At 38.7% G+C, this 21507-nt stretch overlaps 1 protein-coding gene across 5 annotated transcripts in view; it reads right to left on the bottom strand.

The window, feature by feature from the left end:
- The window catches only part of LOC127581721 (zinc finger MYM-type protein 4-like), a 114059-nt gene that overhangs the window by 8650 nt on the left and 83902 nt on the right, over positions 1–21507 (bottom strand). For 2 of the 5 annotated variants that reach the window (XM_052036380.1, XM_052036384.1), the window contains 11 exons: positions 17473–17623; positions 15306–15428; positions 13192–13235; positions 12957–13101; positions 12497–12541; positions 12012–12127; positions 8447–8618; positions 6534–6737; positions 3442–3545; positions 3097–3268; positions 1842–1993 (listed from right to left, as the gene is read on the bottom strand). In XM_052036380.1, coding sequence (XP_051892340.1) covers positions 1842–1993; positions 3097–3268; positions 3442–3545; positions 6534–6737; positions 8447–8618; positions 12012–12127; positions 12497–12541; positions 12957–13101; positions 13192–13235; positions 15306–15428; positions 17473–17623 — 1428 coding nt within the window. The remainder of the gene's footprint in view (positions 1–1841; positions 1994–3096; positions 3269–3441; positions 3546–6533; positions 6738–8446; positions 8619–12011; positions 12128–12496; positions 12542–12956; positions 13102–13191; positions 13236–15305; positions 15429–17472; positions 17624–21507) is intronic. The other 3 variants (XM_052036382.1, XM_052036383.1, XM_052036381.1) reach the window with 2 other exon arrangements.

Raw genomic sequence — 21507 nt, 5'->3', positions numbered from 1 at the left:
CAAATGGTAATATTTAACTGTGTGACCAAAATCCTGTCAATAGTAAGGCAGGCTATAACAGCATTCTAACACTGCCCAGAACTGCCACACTGCCGTTGTGCCAAAGTTGCATATTTGAAAAGCAACAAAGGTTTTTCTTAATTTCACTCTCTTATCTTGCTAAATTCCTGCCCTAAACTACACAAAAAAGGCACATACTAGGAGATCAAACAAGTACCCACAAGGGAGAGAAAATCCTTAAAGTGATTTGCTGAGAACAGGATTGGCAGAGGCCTTTGTAAAGACATTAGGAGGGCCCATTGTTAGGCACGAAAGGGACAGGATGTATTATGGTAGATTGTATGTGCCAGCCCTAAACAGAAATCTTTAAGGGCAATCTCTGTGATTCATTGGTATTCAGATTTAAAACTGTATTTGTCCTTTGATGATTTCAAAATTGAGTGGTTTCTCTTTTATGAAAATAAAATTTAAAGTTGATCAGAATTTGCATGTTTTAAATGTTCCTGATTTCTCACCATTGTTTCCTTTACTATCTGTTAAACCTTTAACGACTTCAAAACATCAAGCTTGAAGTCTGATGGTTGACAGTAATGAATGTTTAAAATTTAAAATAATTAATAAATCTAAATAGGTCTTTTTTTTGGGGGGTGGTCGGTATGGACACAATGGGCCAAATTGCCCACTCCCATACACGTAACTAGGAAATCTCTAAGCAGAGGCTGTAGCATGGCCTTTTGCTCAGGAGGGTGCAGCCATGGGACCTCAGTGTTACCCAAATGGATTCTGCATGGAGCCCACTGGACAGTGCAAACTTCTGCAATTTCCCAGATCCAACTGCTGATACCATATACATCAGTTGGATACAGCAATCTCGCAATAATCAATGGGAGAAATGAGCTGCCGAGGGAAAAGCAAGATTTTTATCTGATTTCATTCCATCAGTTTAAATGTTTTAGCTGCTTGTGTCTGAGCGCATGCCTCTAATATGGTTTTAAAATTTTTTTGACAGGCCCAGAGTTATGTTGAAAATGTTTACAAATAATCAATGTAATCAGATTTGGTAGCCAGCAAGCCAGAGAGCCAAGGCTCACAACATGGCTGGAGAATGGGCGGCATGGTAGCGTAGCGGTTAGCGCAATGCTATTACAGCGCCAGCGATCGGGGTTCGATTCCCATCGCTGTCTGTAAGGAGTTTGTACGTTCTCCTGTGTCTGCATGGGTTTCCTCCAGGTGCTCCGGTTTCCTCCCACATTCTAAAAGACGTACGGGTAGGTCAATTTGGGTTTAAAATGGGCGGCGTGGACTCGTTGGGCCGGAAGGGCCTGTTACCATGCTGTATATAAAAGTTTTTTTAAAAAATTAAAAATTTAAAAAAAACTCTTCCCCGCCCTGGGTCTCCCCAACCTGCTGAGACCTGACCTCCCAGCAGAAGACTGCGTCCAGGTCCACAACAGAAGAAACGACAGGGAGCAGGACACGGTGCAGGACACAGAAGATGAGTGGACCCAAGACAACTGGAGACCTGCACCAAAGATTCATAAAATGCAGCAGGAAGTTGATGCCACCCCCTGGTCACAAGGGTGAATTACACCAAGCTATAATTTGGGAAGACTGGGTAATAAAAATGTAATTTTTTTTTGATTGTTTTTCTCCAAAAGAATGTTAATACCCAGTTAATGCCAATGAGGGTCTATCTCTAAAACAAAATAATACACTGATTTCAATGTAAAATGATAGCTTACATCGCTAATTATAATAATGTCTAAGTATCACTGTCTTTATAAACTAATAACCTCCAAATAAATTTTGGTCAGTTTTGTATCATTAGCATTGTGTAGTACCTGTTGAATCCCTAGGCAAAGGTAGAAGATACTATCCGGCTCATACTTTTCTCCATTTGGCCTCCTTACTTCTCGAATGAATTGACACAGTCCAAAACTGAGCTCAGCAGCAGTACATGACAAAATATCCTCCTTTAATTTCATTGGTCGAGCTGCATGTAAATTGATGTAATTCATTAACAATTTGGCATTACTGATAAAACAAACTTGACTAATGAGGTCAAGAATAGAGTTTAAGAGTTGGTGCTCAAACACAAAAGGTTTCTTGTGTAGTTTGAAGCTTTTACCCTGAATGAAAAGGCTTTCGCTTTTAGTGCGCCTCCTGACAAGCGTCACTGGCCTGAATGTTGGACTATACATGCATCAAACCTCATACCCATCTGAATGCGAGTATTACAACCAACTGGTCTTAAGACCAGCACATATTCTAAAATGATCCTTCAATCCAGTAGTGTTTTAAAATCCTACAGTATCGGGGGTGAACTGAGGAACTGCCTGTTTGTTCCTCAATTTTAAAAGGTCATGATAATTCTACAAAGCATGGCGTATCCACCCAACATTCTTGGCAACATTTACCGAGTCAACTCTCATTTAAACAAATTAACTTCATTTATCTTATTTGCTTATGAATTGTTGATGTTTACAATTAGGTTGCCTCATCCTTGCCTAATTTCAAAAGGGGATACAAAACATTTCAGAAGATCCTTAAGAAGTTAAGATCATGACACATTCCTTCTTCACAAGTCTATCATGCAAAGAAACCCAACAGATGCACAATCTCAAATAGTACTGCATGAAGTGACATGGAGGCATCAAGCTGAGGCTTGGTATTTGCCCAGATGGAATGAGGAGGAAAAATACAAAATGTTCAATGGCTTTAAGGTCACTGCTTGCAACCCAGAACCAACCAGCTACATAGTTGCATTAGGAAACCTAAGGAGCATATGCACACCCATTCTCTTGGCACATACATAATACATGAAAGCGTAAAGAGTGACAAATAAAGAATTAGATCAAAAATAGCAAAAGGTGGATCCACTACTCTGACAACTGGAAGAAATAATGATGACTTGTGACTGAAGAGATGTATCCAACCAGAACTACAAATCTCATATCTAATGGTATACATGCTGAAACAAAATTTGTTTGCATTGTTTATTCTCCTTAGCAACAAAGATCTTTATCAAGGAAACAAATTAAGCCCTAACAACATAATAGATCCAATCTGAGATCAATGTCTCTCCCAACAACTCACAGCCAAATCGCAGCTCCTCTGTGGGTTCTCCTTTCTCGTTCCGAAACTGTACCCATCTTTTCCAAGCTTTCACACCATACATGTACTTCAAAAATAGACCCACGTCATTCACTCCAGTTACAGGCTCCTTTATAACATCTCGGGTGTACCCAACAATAGATTTCTTCCTTCCCTAAAAAATTACAAAGGAAAGTTCTTATAGCTCATCTCAAAGTTCAGTGGCTAGAATTAACAGCTAATTTATACTTTTTATTCTGTATTGCCTCGTCAGTGAGTTAGCTTCTACTTTGGCATACTATGAAACCATTAATTTAATTAATTAGAAGATATAAAAGACGTCCTCACCCGTTTCCTTGGCTGCACAAAGCCATCTTTGTTCTTCGCACGCTGCCTTGCCCTATTTTGCCGTGCTGTTGCCAATTGGTCTCGACGCGATGATTCAAAGCTAGCTATTTCAAAAATTAATCAAAACATTAAGTACACAAATTCAATCTTCAGGAATCTTCATATTGTTTAAAATAAAAAAAAGTCAGATTCTTGACTGAAATTTCCCTGTAAAATACATGTTGAAAACTGTTCCACTGAGTATTTTCTTCTTAGTAGACATGGTTGTTGATTACTACACAATACCGTTCATAATTCCTCATATAACATAGTAGCCTATAACATGCACCAAACCTGGACAATAATAAGGGAAGAGCTGGGTGTAAGTAAATTTCACTTGTGTCATGCAAGTATCAGGCTATGAGCATAACAAACCACTTCCCCACTGACATACAGTGGCATCACCAAAGGTCACCAATGATTAGAAACACAATTGGATTAGCCAGATAAATATCATGGCTACTAAAGCAAGTCTGAGCCTGGATAGCCTGTGACCTCCAGACTTCCCGAGACCATCCACAAGTTTACTTGTATGAACTAGTGCAACCTCAACAAGAAGCTGGACACCATCCAGGGTATGGCAGCCAACTTCATTTGCAACCCATTCACAACATGACACACTGATTTACTTCATTACTGGTGTACCATAGGCTATACATCTACAAAACGCACTACAGTTCCTCCAATGATAACTGCAAAACTCAACTTTTTCCAGCAGCAAATACTTACAAATTTCACTACTTTACAATTTTACCCTCCAAATCATAAACTGCCCCGATTTAGAAAAATCAGCCCCTTTATTGTTACTGGGTGTAAATACTTGAACTACCTACTTAATAATAGTGAAAGTATCTTAACCACACAAACTACTGCAATTCAAATGGATGCTTCACCATTAACTTTCAAGAGCATTGAAGACTGCAGAAACAAAAATGCTGGCTTTGCCAGCAGTGCCCACATTACAGATGAATAAAATAATAGAAAGAAGCAATAGCTAGGATCAAGTAGGATGTTTGAATGCAGTTACAAGTAAACTAAAATGAGGCAACGCAATATTTTGTCCTTCTCCCATGCATGAATCAAGCCTCAACTGGAACATGGTGCCAGATTTGGTTCTCCTTCCTTTGTCTGGGACAATAAGGCTGTTAAAACAGAGGAAAGCCACTAAAAAAAAGACTGAGCTTAAAGCACCTTTTATTCTTACTCTTGTGACATGGTCATCATGGTTGTCAAGGTTGACTAGAAGAGCTGCAACTACACTTTTGCGTAGACAGGAGTGATCTAATTGACATTTATAAGATAACATAGGGTTTATAATGTGTTGAAGTGACAGTATGATTCAATTAATTCAATTAGATTGGATCAGATGTCACAATTTTAAGTTTTATCTGACCAGAAAGAGATGTCAGAATGCAGTTCTATTCTCAGAGAATGGTACGCCACTGGAACAGACTGCCTGGCTGTAGAGTGAATGGAGATTTGCTGAATTCCTTCCGAGTGAGACCCTGGGTGAATTTCGATCACCTGGGATGGTCAACAAGGAACCTCCCAGACTTTTCTGCCCACATTCCATCACCAAATTAGATTTTATTGTATTTTGTTGCATTTCTTCCAGGAGATATTTTGAACCTCACCTGAAAGCACATTATACATATTCTGATAACTATGCAAGGTATCACATTCATGAGGAACAGATTGGATAGACCCAGTCATTACTGTTTGTATGTATCACACATCTCAAAGATCTCACCAATATTATATTTTAGCCAGCTGAAGGTGGTCAAGAATAGCTTAGGACAATTTGCCTTCCTGACAGGAAGCACCTGCTCTTCACTTGGGCTAAGAAAATTAAGTCACTATGTAAAGGATCATTGAACCTGAATCAAAAATCACCAACTACCCTTGGAAAGTTATGTCCACGTGTATTACAGTAATCTACATTTAACACAAACCAAATATGTGATCATTCAGAATTAAACTTCCACATGTGAGCAGTTGCTGGTAACAATGTAATTGGTGCCTCTAGCCAATAGATAGCTCTATGGAGCTTGTTTCTGAAGTGAACTCAGTTATCACTTTATACAAAAAAGTTGACATTTATCAACAAGCATCAGTGACTATGAGCAATATATTGGAATATGCCAAATTGTGAAATGATATGATACACTCTGTTAATTTTATTCTTAGCTATATTCCTTCATTTTATCCTAAATGTTTAATACCAGAATTGGCAAAGTTGTTTAGAAGTCAGATCCATAAAATGATTAAAAGTATGGTGTTGTTTTTCATTCGATTTACAGGATTTGCAAAGTACCTACAGGCTTTGTTAAAGCAACAGTCTGGAAATGCTGTGAAGCCCTCTTTGTGAAAAACTGTAATAGCTTTTACAGTGGACCTATGGACATGCTGATTGTTGCAGTTCCAAAATGAATTTACTCTGAACATGGACATTACATGGAAGAACCTATTGGAAACACACAACAGTAGGCCATTCAGATCTTACAAACATGTTTCACCATTTAGTTAGATCAGAACTAATCTTAGTTCCATTACGTTCTTCTGATCTTTATGCCTTGACACTAGATAAAAATGTCAATCTCAAACTTGAAAGTTCAGTTGACAAGGAAATTTTTTTTTGGGGGGGGGGGGGGGGACAACTTTGATATTTCCACTCTTTGTGTGAAAAGGTGCTTCCTGTAGGTTTCACCCTATATTTTGGAATCTCCCATCAAATGAAACTGTTTCTCTGTAACTGCATCACTGAATTATTAACCAAAATATTTTGATTAGATCTCTCACCAACATTCTATATTAAAGGGAATACAATCTAATTTCAAGCAATCTGTCCTCATCATTCAAGTTAACAATATCATTTTAATAAATCAATATTGTGACCCATCCAGAGTCAATATATTCTTCCCAAAATGAGTGCTTGAATCTGAACATAATACTCAACTGAAGTTTGTACAATCCTCTGTGCAACAAATGCATTTTGTCAAACGAGATCTTTATTCCATAGGTTACATGAAAACTCAAGTTCTGTTACTACTGACCAATTGTTATGTCAGCTTCCAGGTCGTCCGCGAGCTCTTCAGTTGGAAGTGATTGCACTTGTGGCTCAGCTGGTAGTGGAGGTGGAGGTAGAGATGCAGATGTAAGAGACTGTTTCAAAGTAAAGTTACTCAGTTCATCCTCCCAGCTGTGGGGTGTAGACACTGCCTCTGATTCAAGATCCCCACTGTACGTGCTACCCTGATCTGAGAAGGGAACCACAATAGAGCATTTGCTCAATTTGACAATGTATTTACGTTTTGCTCCCAAAGGCAAAAAAGATAAAATCAGAACATAAGAAAATATCAGGTATAAACCACTTGCCCCTCAGGCCTGCCCCACCACTCAATATCATGGCTGGCCCCAGGCCTCATCTTCTCTTCTGTGCCAGTTCCTCATGCCCTCATTTCCCAATCTTCTGAACATTTATTTCCTCCTTAAATACCCCCAATGATCTAGCCTCCACACCCTTCCAGGGTAGCAAATTGTTGAGACTTGCCATCTTCTACAAGAAGTTTCTGTGCACCTCAGTTTTAAATGACTGTCCTCTAATCTTGTAACTATTTCCCCTTGTTTTAAGTTTTCCCACTAGCAGGCATCTCAACAACTACCCTGTTATGCCCTCTTAGGATCTTGTATGTTTCAATAAGATCACCCCTCAATCTTCTAAATTCCAAAGAACATAGATATAATTTCTTTAGTCACTCATGAAAGGACAACCTGCTCATTCCAGGAACCTTTTTTGGCCTGCTCCAGGCATGCTTTTAAGCCCATAAAAAGCCTGGTTTAGTTTTTAGTGTATTAATTGCTCTGGGAACTGTATTAAAATAAGCAAATATTTAAGCAATATCACTTTATTCAGGAGACTTGAAAGTAACTACACTGATACACTGTTTGATATATGGGTGGAACAGATCAACATTTCTTGTTATGCTCATGGCTAAAATGGTGCATTTGTCTGTCCAGGATTAAGTCACAAATAAGACTAGAATTTTTCCAACTGAACAGTTCTATTAATTCTGGCCACAAATTCAATTTCTTGCCAATAACTCTATCCCCTTCACAGCTATTTGCACAGAATGATTAAGATCTTGATGCTCTTTGAACCTATTTATAAGCAAAGCCACCTACTTCTAAAAACATTGCTCGCTTGTGTGGACTTCAGCCTCAATGCCTTATCATGGCGAGACTCACTATAACCAATATCCTTTTTGCTGGCTTCCCACCCTAAGCAAAGCTCAAACTTTTCCCAAATGTCAGCATTCCCTGATACAATCTCTTTCCCAACATTTACCCATTGCTCTTGTTATCATTCATCCATATTGGCATTCCTGACCCTTAAATTATTACATTTTCAAAGTGATCATCAAACCCCTCCACACACTTGTTTCATTCTATCTCTACTATCTCCACTATTTCATGCCATCTCACACCTTTATACATTTAGTTAGAATTCATTACTTTAAACTTTGTCATCACTCTTAACTTGTGCACTGGTTTTGGTCCATTACTTTATTCCCCTTTCCTTGTTATAAAGTGCATCAGAATATTATTTACGCTGAAAGCTGCAACAAAATGCAAGCTTATTTTTTACAGCTTAATGTCACGCTGGTAATGTGCACCCAACTGCCATCGAGTTTAATAGTGGAGTGCATATTCATTCCAGGGTGCACAATTGTTTTTACGCTCACACTGATGACATCTGGCTGTACCATTATCAGAAACAAAGTTTTAAAAAAGTAATCACTGAACTATTTAATAGATAAGACCTTGTAGCTCTGTGGTATGTTGAAAAATAAAAACAAAATGCCATCTCCATACAGTTTTGATAGAGTTTCCTGGGTAATCAGGGTCCAAGCTAAATATAAAACAATTGGATTAGAAACTGAATGATATAGCTTGAATCTATACTGACCACCATGTGAAATTGTTTTCTCTTTTTCCTCCTCTTCTGCAATCATAGCAGCCATTGTTAGAAGATCTGCTTCAAAGGGATTTGAAGGAATCTTTTCCTTTATTTCCTGGATTGTTTCAATTATCCTGTCTGCACTGTCCAGGGTTGTTGGAATGAACATTGGAACTGGTAGCTGAAATGAAAAAGAGAACTTTGTTCTTTCAAAAAATCCAGCGAGATTTTCACCTTCATCACCTTTGCAACAATCACATCAAACATTTCATCTGCACTTTACACAGCCTACCTGACTTTCATGACATGCATTTCTAAGGAATAAAGATCAGGTGGCTTCACTAAGCCACAGCCGGCCTGCTCCTCCAGGTAGCCAGGTGCAAGTCTACCCCAGAGATTGAACACTTTACAGAAGCAGCTATAAATATCTAACTTTAATATTCTTTTAATTAAAATCAAATCTGGGAATATTTAAAGATAAAACCATCATTACCCAAGTAATTTAATAGAAGAGTATTAACTGTACAACCTCCAGACAACACAAGAAAAACAGTAAGGAATGTTGTATTACTATCTGATTCAAATAATGCCTTTAGTTTATGCAATTTGTTTTTCTTTTCTACAGAACTAAAACATTCAGAATAATGAGCCAAATCATGCTGACATTCAGACACATCCAAACAAGCCCAGGCATCAGGCAGACACACTCTAAGTCTGGGGTATGCCGTGACAGCTTTGTCAAGCCTTGCTTGAAGCCTTCCAGTTGCAGGGGTTCAGTTCAATTGGCCCTCATTCAGTCCAAGTAATTGCAGGCAGATAGGGATTGCAGGTGATGAGCCAGATCCAAATGATTTGGCCCAATACCTGAAACAATTGCAGAATACCAACACAATCTTGGTAAACTCAATAAAAAAAAAGAAACTGTAATTTTGTTCAGCTATTTCACAGAATGAATCTCATCAGTGCATTGAACAATAATGAATTGATCAACTCAGCTAAAGTGTGGCTATGCCTACAGGCCCTTCCATTCTGACTCGGGTCATAAAATTAGTTTAAGGTTTAAGATCTTTAAGATATCTTTATTATTAGTCACATGTACATCGAAACACATAGTGAAATGCATCTTTTGCGTAGCGTTCTGGGGACAGCCCACAAGCGTCGCCACACTTCCAGCGCCAACATAGCATGCCCACAACTTCCAAAAACCAGAGCACCTGGAGGAAATCTACGCAGACACAGGGAGAACGTACAAACTCGTTACAGACAGTGGCCGGAATTGAACCTGGGTCGCTGGCACTGTAATAGTGTTACGCTAACCGCTACACTACTATGTACCGTTTACAGGGGAGAAGAATGACATTCAGTCCATTGTGTCCATGCCAGCTGCAGGTTATTCAGATAAATCTCACTTCTCACATCCCAATCCAGCCTTGTAGTTTACAGCACTACAAAATACTCATTCACACCCTGCACCACTTGATTTTTTTCTCCCCCAACTCCCCTTTAAGGAGTGTTCTTTTAATCTAGGATGAAGAGATTTAGTTTATAAATTCCTAAAGCTGCTTACAGAAGAGGTCAAAAAGACCTCTTTTTTGCAAAATCTAAAATTTCCAAACTTTATTTTTTGGAATATACAAGATGGCTGGCTGTAGACAGTAACACTGTCACAACAGTCTGTGAAAATGTCCAAGTTTCTGAAAAGCCACTGAAAGAAACCTATCCCAAGGCTTCTGTGATATCATTCTTGCACATTTACAAAGCCTTATACTTCAATACTGTCTCTAAGTGAGAAACATGTACTGCATCGATTTTCCTTAATTATAATTGAAGATTTCTTGGAAGAAGGAATGACCTTCATCCCATCATAAGTTCAGCAGTGGGGATGTTTGCTGATTATTGCGTGACATTCAATTTCACTTGTAACTCCTTAGAAAATGTAGCAGTCTAAGGCAGCATGAGGCAAGACCTAGGCTAATGACTGATAATTAACATGCACACCATCTGAATGCCCTATAATGGCCATCTCCAGGAGAGTCTAACCACTGACAATTGATAATCAATGCTATTATCTTCATCAAATCCCCCATGTTGACAACCTGGGGGTTGCCAGTGAGAGAAACTCAATCGCACCAACCAAGAGCAGATCAGATATTTGGTATCCTGCACCGTGACTCACCTCCTGGCACCCAAAAGCCTGCAGCGTACCATCTGCAAAATACACTATGACACAGCCTCAGGTATTCTGACAGTATTTTCCAAATCCATGACTTCTATCACCAAAGCTGACAAGTGAACATCACCACCTGCAGGTTCCCCTCTAAGTCTCACACTACATCCCAAGTTGGAAATGTACTGAGCATTTGATCTAAATCATGGAACTTCCTACCCAACAACAATCTAGGAGTACCATCACCAAAGGAGCTGCAGCAGTTCAAGCAGTGTCTCGTCAGGATCCTCACAAGGGCAATGAGAGATGAGCAATAAATGCTGGCCTTGAACAAATGAATAAAAAGGATATTGCATATGCTGGCCTTCTTCCACTAAAGTCCAAGGTATGGCATTAACAATATACTGTGCCAAACTAGCTAAATCATGATACTTGCTAATATGTTAGCAAAATAACCCAAGTTTCTCCAGCAGTTTATTGTTATCAGCAGTTATTGCTTGAATTTCTGTTTTGTGATGTGCTGGCATTATCTACTTCAATTACAATTATACAATACACAATTTACAGCATTGGCATTAGGAATAATCTTATCTGTTATTAAGATAATTCCAAATATCAATACCACTCAGATAACAGCTGTTGATATCTGTCAAAATATGTGGCACCAACATAAAGATTTTGGAAACGTTAGCATACAGGCGGGCGGTCCCTGGATTATGTAGGGGTTCTGTTCCTGAGAACTATCTGTAAGCAGATTTCTCCAGAAGTCAGAAACATCCATTTTCAATATTAACCCATATCACATTGCTCCACATACACTTGCTGTATTTCTTTCATTTCACTGAATAATTACCCCAATACTACAGGTCCTCCCCAGGTTACGAATGCCCAATTTACATACAGCCTGTACAAATGAATGAGCATTTGGGAGACCAGCGGAAAGGACTTGCTGGCTGTGGCAGGGCTTCAGGCATCTTCTGCCACTTAAGAACTCTGTTCGCAACCACATTTCTAACTTGCGAACTGCCCAGGTTACAAACAATCTACAGGAATGAAACCCTGCTCTAATCTGGGGAGGACCTGTACCCATAAATAAACTAATGGAATATATACTGCATCCAGTCATTAATGAATACCGTGAAACATTTTATCATTAGTAACTTGAAAAATACTTTTAAAAAAATGTATGGGAGAATTTGAGTTAAGTCAGATAAATCAGGTCATTTGTAAATCGGGGAGCCCAGCTATATTTAAAAATACAAGATGAAATACATCAAGAAGTTGGTGTCTCTTGACATGTAGGTGGTACTTAAAGTCACAATCAATCACTACACCATTTGCACTATTATCTACAATAGCCAATAGGAAACCTATTGACAGATGCATACAATTTAGTGCAAAACTTACAGGCACAGGCATCCCAAGTGGCAATGGTGCAAACTGTGTATAAAGATGTAGAGGCAAAGGTACATAGACTGGGACAGGAATGGGCAATAGGACCACTTGTGGCTTCCAATCCTCATCTAGAAACAAGAGAAAACATGTAATAACATAGAACCATGTACTAATTTTTAAACTACAAAATGTTTTTACTTTTAACCAATTCCAAAGCTACTCATTAAGGTAAAATGACAATTTCTACAAGGCTACAAAGGTAAGCAATCTACTTCAGAATTTCTTAGGCCCATAAACTCTATACTACTATTGGTAAGGCCAGTTCCAGATAGATAATCACATACATGGACAAAGTAAAATTCCAATATGCCAAATTATTTCAATATATTCACAAATCATGTGTTTTCGAGCAAAAAAAATCTGTGTGATCTCATCTATACTTATGGTATTTAGGAAAAGACAAATCAAGCAATTTAATGAAGCTCTACCCCACTCACCTCGCTTGGGACAGTTGCACCTACAAATCCCAGTGTGAACTGCCGCTTATGGAAACAAGATTGAAGAAAATAATACTTGCACATATCTTAAACCTTTGCACATCTCTCAGACGTGACATTGAAGCACTTCTTGTACAACTAACAACTCAGATTTATAGGTTCAGGAAATTCTTGGCTTACACTCCAGCACACTGCAATAGCTTGAGTTTATTCCATGCATAATTTCATAAACAATCAAAAAATAAAAATTTCAATAGACTGTTTTAGATTGAACTAGCATCTAATTGGTTAAGTGAACTGCAAGAAGAAGCTTCACATATTGGTTGTTTTTATGAAGTTATCAGAAATTCTATTTCCAATATACTATTTCATAACAAATAAATTAAATGATCATCAAGTAGATTTATTATGGAGCTATTTGTACACACAAGTACACATGGAACATATATCCACACATTACCTGTCTGACAAGCCTTGGTCTGAGTATGTGGCTTACAGGAAGTTGCTTTGGTCTGTGTGATAGGTTTGCACAGTAGTGCTTTATTCTTGAGCACCTTGGGTGGGGCAGAAGGTGGTAATCGAAGAGCTTCTGTTTGCGTGCTGATCTAAATCATTAAGAAATCAAAGAAACTTGATGTAGCTATTAATTGCAAACAATTCAGTTGAACTAAACAATAACTAAACTTCTTTCTTACCTCTCCTGTAACCTTAGTTCCTGAAGTAGTACAAGTCCCACCTGCTAGAAAGAAAAAATAATTATCTGCTTAGTTCTGCAGAAAAATCATTGTGAAATTACCCAAATTAATTTAAATATACCAAATGACATCTAAAACAGGAACTCAGGTAATCAGCTGATTACATATACTCTCGTGAAGGGTCATTAATCTGAAATCTGAACTCCAGTACTCCACAGAATGTTGAATAACCTGTTGAGTATTCTCAGCATTTCATTTTTACTTCAGATCTCCAGCATCTGCACTTCTTTGATTTTTAACCACTGAATAATGACCTCTTCTCTCCCATCCTGTGTGTTTCTAATTATCTGCCCAAGAAGGTTAAAGCTTACTTCTTAATAGATCTGCAACAAGTACATACACAGATAAGGAAACAAGATTTAACAACAAATGTGGAACAAAGGCAAAAAAGACCGCAATAAATTTATTCTGGGCAATGGTTCCATCATTAGATTAAGGTAGCTTTAGAAAGTTCATTCTTGAAAGGGGATTAAAGCCAACTTCAGAAGACAATGTAAATCCACCAGATCAAAAGGCAAGAGAAACTATGATTATGAGGATGGGCATGAGATACTGGGCCTACTGTCAATAAAGTAGAGAAGATGAAAAGGAGGCTTAGCACAAGATTCTGAATTATGAAAGGCTTTAAACAGGAAGAGACTGATAAATATTAGGGATAATCTGAAAATGCCAAAAAGCAAAAAACGACAGGTGGCAGAAATCTGAATTAAAAGCAGAAAATGGTGGAGATACTCAGCAGGCCAGGCAGCAACTGTGAAGAAAAAAGTGTTAAGGTTTTAGGTTAATAATTTTTCAACAAAAATAGAAAAAGAAATGCAACACTGAGAATAAAGGTCAGGTGTTGGGAGCTGGGCTTGCTCAAGTTTGGTGAGGCCATATTTGGAGTATTGTGTGCAGTTCTGGTCACCTAACTATAGGAAGGATATCAGTAAGATTGAAAGAGTGCAGAGGAGATTTACTAGAATGTTGCCGGGTCTTCAGGAATTGAGTTACAGGGAAAGATTGAACAGGTTAGGACTTTATTCCTTGGAGCGCAGAAGAATAAGGGGAGATTTGACAGAGGTTTACAAAATTATGAGGGGTATAGACAGAGTTAATGCGAATAGGCTCTTTCCACCTAGATTAGGAGAGATAAGTACGAGAGGACATGGCTTTAGGGTGAAAGGGGAAAGGTTTAGGCGGAACATTAGAGGGAACCTCTTCACTCAGAGTGGTGGGAGTGTGGAAGGGGCTGCCACCTGATGTAGTAAATGCGGGCTCACTCTTGAGTTTTAAGAATAAATTGGATAGATACATGGACGGGAGAGGTCTGGAGGGTTATGGACTGGGTGCAGGTAAATGGGACTAGCGGAATAACGTTTCGGCACAGACTAGAAGGGCTGAATGGCCTGTTTTCTGTGCTGTAGTGTTCTATGGTTCTAAGTTTTCTTATTCCAGTTGTTAAAGGGATGGATAGGATTTTGGACTCAATCTAATGTGCTGCATGCATGTCAAGTGTAGAAAGGAACCCCTGCCATGTTTAGTCTTTCACACTTCTCTGATCAAGCAAAATCAACTGAATTTAAAAAAATTTCAGGTCCTCAAAAATTAGAATTCAACAGCTATCTGTTCAGCAGGAAACCACACACGCTGGAAATCTTAAATAAAAACAGAAAATGCCATAAATATTCAACAGGTCAGCCAGCACCTGCACAGAGAGAAAGAGTTAATGTTTCACATCAATGACCTTTTGTCAGAACCAACGTTCTTCCCATTCTTTGATATGGGGCATTACAAGGAAGGGAAACTACCATAAGCAGAGAAGATACTATAAACAGTCAAGCTGCTTTACCAGCTCAAAAGTAGTTGCAAAGATCAGCAAACTCACTTGCTACTCAGCAAATGCTGTGCAATTTGAAAGCTTCCAATCAAAGATAGGGAAAATAAAAATATCAAATAGAAAGAAATGTAGTGGTGTGACAGCAGCACGTTCCTTTGCTACCATTCAACAAGTTTGCAATTGTCTTGCCACACGATAGCAAAATATTAGTTCAAGCTTTCAGCAGCCTCCATACCATTTAAAGTTGTTGTTGAACTAGTAGTATTCTGTACAGGTGGAGTGTTCGCCAACGATATCACATTTGCTATAACAGGAGTCGGCTCCTTCCTCTGACTACTGGGAACATTTGGTACCGTTACTGTTGAAGGAAAACAGTGATTTTCTTTTTAAACATTAAGTAATCACACAAGTTATTTAAGCTCACATACATTCATAGCTATCAACTAAAGTTGATTATTTTTAAAGACATTTGAAAGTTTCGATGTTGAGGACCAATGCAATGAAACAAGATGTACTTACCTCTGGCAGGCCACCTTGTTGGCAGCTGCCAATGTGTTCTTGCAGCCAAACAATTCTAAACAACGTTGATTTTTACCTCTATTTGGATATATTATGTGTTACTAATATGCAGACTATAAATTTTAAAGAACCATTACTCTTCATTGGAGCACTACCCATTTCGGTTATCACTGAAGAGGAAACCAAGCCACAGCAGAGTTTAAAATAAGCCACAGTGGAGTTTAAAAAATGCACAGATTTTCCAATGTTACATTGTGTGGCTTTTCAGGTGAGTTTCTCTCCATTAATTAGTAGTTTTGTTTTTAAATAAAATTTCAACTTCATAGGGACTAAAAGGCTGTTTTTGATCAACTAAGTTAATATCAAAATTATAAAGTCAGTGATTTTAGCTTTGCTCAAGATCAATTTGATTGAAGCTAAAAATTTAAACAGGAAGGTGACTTTCTTCATAAAATAAAGCTGTTGTAAAGTCTCACAAAAGAGTTTAGTGTGGAATTGATGGTAATACGTTGGCATGGATTGAAAACAGGTTGACAGACAATGATTCACGGTGCATCCCATGGATCACAAAGTATTTCAATGATCTAGATGAGGGAACCAAGTGCAAAATTTCTGTGTTTGCTGACAATGCACAACTGGATAGGATTGCAAGTTGTGAGGAGGAGACATCAAGGCAATTTAGATAATTGAATGGGCAAAAAACAAGGGAGACGCAGTACAATGCTGATAAATGTGGTTAGCCACTTTGGTAGGGAAAAAAACAGAAGTATTTTTTAACTGGCAATAAGATTAGGAAATGATGTACAAACTGATGCAGGATGTCCTTGTACACAAGTCACTGAAAGAAAACATGCAGGTGCAGGAAACAGTTCAGAAAGCAAACTGTATGTTGGCTTTCATTACAAGTTTGGAGCACAGGAGTAAGGATGTCTTACTACAATTATCCAGGAACTTGGTGAGATCACACCTGGAGTATTGTGTGGAGCTTTATAGTCTCCTTACCCTGGTAATTATATACTTGCCAAGGACAGCGTACAAAAGAGATTCATCAGAATGATCCCCAGCAGGTGGAATTGTCATATAGAGAGAGAGTGGGTCTACTAGGCCTGTATACACTGGACTTTAGGAGGATGAGAGGAGATCTCATTGCAATGTACAAAATTCTGACAGGGCTCGACAAACTGATTTGAGGGATAAGATTTCACCAGGCTGGGAGATCTAAACCTGGCATCACAGACTCAGGATAATATAGTAAGATATGTAGGACAGAGATTAGAAATTTTTCTCACTCAGTAGCGAACCTGTAGAATTTTCTACCATAGAAGGCTCTGGAGGCAAAGTCACCGAATATATTTGAGGAGGAGATAAATATATTTCTAGACATAAAAGCCATCAAGGTTTGCAGGGAGAGAGCAAGAATGTGGTATTAAGATACAAGATCAGTCACATTTGCAATAAATGGCAAAGCAGACTGGAAGGGCCAAACGACCTACTCCTAGTTTTCTATGTTTCAATAAAATGCAAGACCACATTGTATACCACATATGGCAAAGATGTCTAAACTTCGTCTTCATGGGGGACTGAGGCATATGTTATCAAGATTTAGTTAACTTTAGTAAGATTTAGTCTCATTTGCACTCTCACTATGGAGTGTCATCCATTGGGAATATGCACCGACTATTCATGGATGGATTGTGCATGACTTGCCCACTATTAGGTGTCAATAGATTTTTAAAAGATTGGGGAATTGAGGGCTATGAGGCCACTGTAAATCAGGCATGATCACACTGAATGGTGGAGCAGGCTTGAGGGGCTTCTATTCTCATGTTTCAAAGTTGTTTATAACAAAAGCACAACATAGATAAGTCAGTTTCATTTTGTACCTTTTCCATCTGGAGGTGATGTTTCTGTTAGGTGATGTTGATTGCAGAATGTGAGAACACAATGAAGGTTACAGAAATTTTTGGTTTGCCCGTGCCATTTAATGGATTCATTTAGTTTACCTTGACGTTTGCAGCAATCACACTTAGCCATCTACAAAAAGAAAATTCAAACATGCAATTCCATTCGAAGTAAATAAAACAGCAGATACATTTTATATTAATTTGGAGTCATTGCTCAAAACGTCAATACCAGTTTCTTGGTGTCAGAAGCTTCTGCATTCTGGTAGTACTCCAGTATTTGAGCACAATCTTAACTCGGTACCAAAGGCATGATACACTCTTGGACAAGCTCTTTATCAGATGAGATTAAACTGAGCATATAGAGAAAACATTGGTCAAATTCAAGAGATTGGTAAACAAGCATATGGAGGAATTTAAAATAGAGGGATATGGGGGGAGGTAGAGGTTAGATAGTCTTAGGCGAGGTTTAAAGGTCAGCACAACATTGTGGGCAGAAGGGCCTGTATTGTGCTGTACTGTTCTATGATTCTATGAAATGACCCAAGTCCATAAGCAAGAAAGCTCCTCCAGTGCCCTAAGATGACATTCTTCCCTCAACCAACATCAGCAAAACAACTGCTGGACACTTACAGTACAGTCAAGCTTTGTTAAGCTGGACCACTGAATAGCAGGAATTGGATTTTAATTTAATTCATTTGCAGTTTGTAGGACATAGCAATATACAAACTGACTGCTACATTTGCCTATAAAACAAACTATACATAATTCATAATTTGCTAGTGCATTAAAAGTCATGACAAAAGAATTAGCTGACCTTCTACTCCTGATCATTATCAAGTGCCTTTTCTGAAAAGCTGCTTGCATGCAGCTCAGACATGAACATGATCTACCACAAACAAATGGATAATAAAAATGCAGAATCTCAGAGCCATTCTGAGGAATATCCATTTCAGTGAGTAGACAATATAGGAATATCCATTTCACATCACATCACTCCATACCCTGGTATCTTTACCCATCATTTTGCATCTGTGCCTCCTTATACCATCTACTAATGGGAACCGTTTCTTTTCCTGTGCAAATCCTTCAAGAATGTGTTCGCCTCCATCAAATCTTATCTCAAACTTTTTGTTCTAAAGAGAACTACATCATCATCTGTCTAACATTGTGGTTGAAATACATCATTCCTGGGATTCTGCTTTCTCACAAAGTCCTTCACATCTTTCCCTAAAGGCGAATAGAATTGGACCCAATACTCCAGTTGTGGCTTGAAATGCAGGATACCATCTGGTTAACTAATTGCCCTCTCAGAACACCCTGCCACTTTCAAACATTAATGCATAGAGATATTCAGGCCCCTTTGTTCCTGCACATACATTATAATTGTGTCACTTAGGCTAGACATTCTCTCATCCCTTCAGTCACAAAGTGCCACTTCACATTTCCCTGCACTAAATTTCAGCTGCTGCTTACCTGCCCATCCTGTCAGCCTCAGTCCTCCTGCAATCTCTTAATATTCTCCTAATTGTTGAGCACAACTCAAATGTGTCAATTGAAAGTGTTATAATTCTACGTGCACACCCATATCCAAATACCATTATATATTATAAAAGGTAGTGCCTCCAGCACTAATCCCAGGAACATCACTAGCAAGCATCTCAGAGTCTGAAAAACTGCTTACCATGACTCTCCGCTCCTTGTGCCTAAGCCAATTACTTATCCATATTGCCACTGACCCTCTTATTCCCTGAGCCTCAATTCTGCAGGGTGGGCATGGGTGAGAATTTGCCAAAAACCTCAGAAAATCTGTTTAGGCAACATCTACTGCATTCCCCTCATCAACCTTCTCTGTTAACTCATTAAATTCAAAGTTATCAAAAGATTTCCCTTCAACAAATCCATACCTGCTCTTGTTTATTAACTCAAAATTCTCCAGGTGCCCATTAATTCCCACTCCCTACTCCAATTATTTCTAAAACTTCTCCACCACTGAGGTTAAAATGACCAGCCTGCAGTTCTCAGGCACCTCCGTGCACCAGTTTCTGAACGAGTGTGTTATCTTTTCAGACCCGATGTACAGAAAGGATTTGGAGGTTATGGCTAGCCTTTCCGCAATGTCGACCCACAACAACCCAGGAAACATCTCGTCCAAACCCGCTGAATTGTTTACTTTTAAGTTAAAGTCATCATTGTCATCAATTTTCACCCCATCCATTATCTCCACCTCCCCTTCCACTGAGATTTTGGCAGCATTTCCTTCATGGTAAACACTGATTCAAAGTATTCTTTTCGTTTCTAGCCACATTGCCCATCTCTCCACATAGATCACCTCCTTGGTCTGTACACGTCTATGGCCCCCTCCTCTGATTATCCCCTTTGTATTTACTACACTTTGGGGTCCCTTTTCTGTTAGTTGCCATTTTCTTCTTTTCTTTGCCTCTCATATTTTTCTTTTTGCTTGTCCTCTCAACTTATTATATTCTGGCTGGTTTCTCTTTTTTTTGTTCATCACCTCAACTGTCTTTGTCATCCAAGGGACTCTGGTTTTGGTTTACCTAACTTCCCCCTTTTGGGAATGTACCAAACCTTCACTGAAGCATTTCTTGTAAAGCTCACCCATATCTACAAAATACACAGCAGTTGCTCGCTCTGACTGTACTACTACAGCATCTCGCCAACTCTTGACCTTGACCATCAAAAGGGACAAGCACAGCAAGCACATGGCTCCACTCAGGTCACGCACCATCCTGACTTAAAAATACATCACCATTCCTTCATTGTCTGTGTTTAAATTCCCGAACTCCTTACCCAACAACAGTGACAAGTCCTGTACTTGAAGCCATGGTTGAGTTACCCGCTCAATGGATTTTGTATCTACAGCTTTCCAATCTTATTAACCGCATTTTGAGTTCACAGACATGCATTCTAAACTTGCCTTAGCCTTCCCTGTAATCTCTTTTAATCCGCTCCCTCTTAATACTGTAATAAGTACGATCTAACACCTAAGATCTTTGTGAGCCTCTTTTCCATTAAGAACACAAGAAACATTATGTGGGCATTTCAGCCTGCTCCGCCATTTAATTGGATCATGGCTGAGTTTTTGTTTTAAAAAAAGCATCAAAGACACTTTCCTCTACTAATCCCATATCCATTCATTCCCTTAGATGGATAGATTTTTAAATGCTCATTTAAACATATCAACTGAGCATCGCTGGGTAAAGAGTTGAAACAATTCACAACCAACAGGGTTCAATCTGGTGAATATTGGCTGCCCTTCCTCAATCACAAGTATATCCTTTCATAGATACGGAGACCAGACCTGTACAGAATAGTGTCACTAGGACTATATATAATTGGAAGAGGTTTATTCTCTTGTACTCAAAGCTATTTACCTTTCTAATCACCTACTGTACCCTTCAATGATTTGTATACAAGCATATCCAGGTCGCTCTGAATACCAACATCTTCAAACTCTCATCACGCAATAAATAATCAACCTTTCCATTTTTGTTTGACAGAAGAGGATGATTTCACATTTCCCTCACATTATACACCATCTGTCATTCCTTTCCCATATTTCCCTTAAGTCTCACTGCACTCTTCTCTCACTTCACATTACCACCCAACTTGGTATTAGCAGCAAACTGTGACATACACCTAAACCATTAATATTGATTGCAAAAACTAGGGTCTCAGCACCAATCCCTACAGCACCCAATTAGTTAATCTCCCAACCCAACTAACCCGTTTATTTGTAATTGGTTTCCACTGTTACATTCTGATGCTAACCCCTCCCAATTAAGTTTAAATACTCCACAAGCAGACAAGTCAACATGCAGTTTAAAGTAATGTAGAAAACAAAATAACCTTTTCCTTCAAACCTAGTACAATGTTCTAAAAATATTCAGTGCTGAATCTTTAGTCATAAAAGTTGCATAGTAAAATAAAACTGGCAGCCTTACCACCCTCTTGCGGTAATGTATTGACACTGCATGCAAAAGTGTTGGCTCAGAA

The sequence above is a fragment of the Pristis pectinata genome, chromosome 22 (genome assembly GCF_009764475.1).
Source record: "Pristis pectinata isolate sPriPec2 chromosome 22, sPriPec2.1.pri, whole genome shotgun sequence".
NCBI lineage: Eukaryota > Metazoa > Chordata > Chondrichthyes > Rhinopristiformes > Pristidae > Pristis > Pristis pectinata.
Note: the sequence above shows the minus strand (reverse complement) of the source record. Positions and strands in the feature narration are given on the sequence as shown.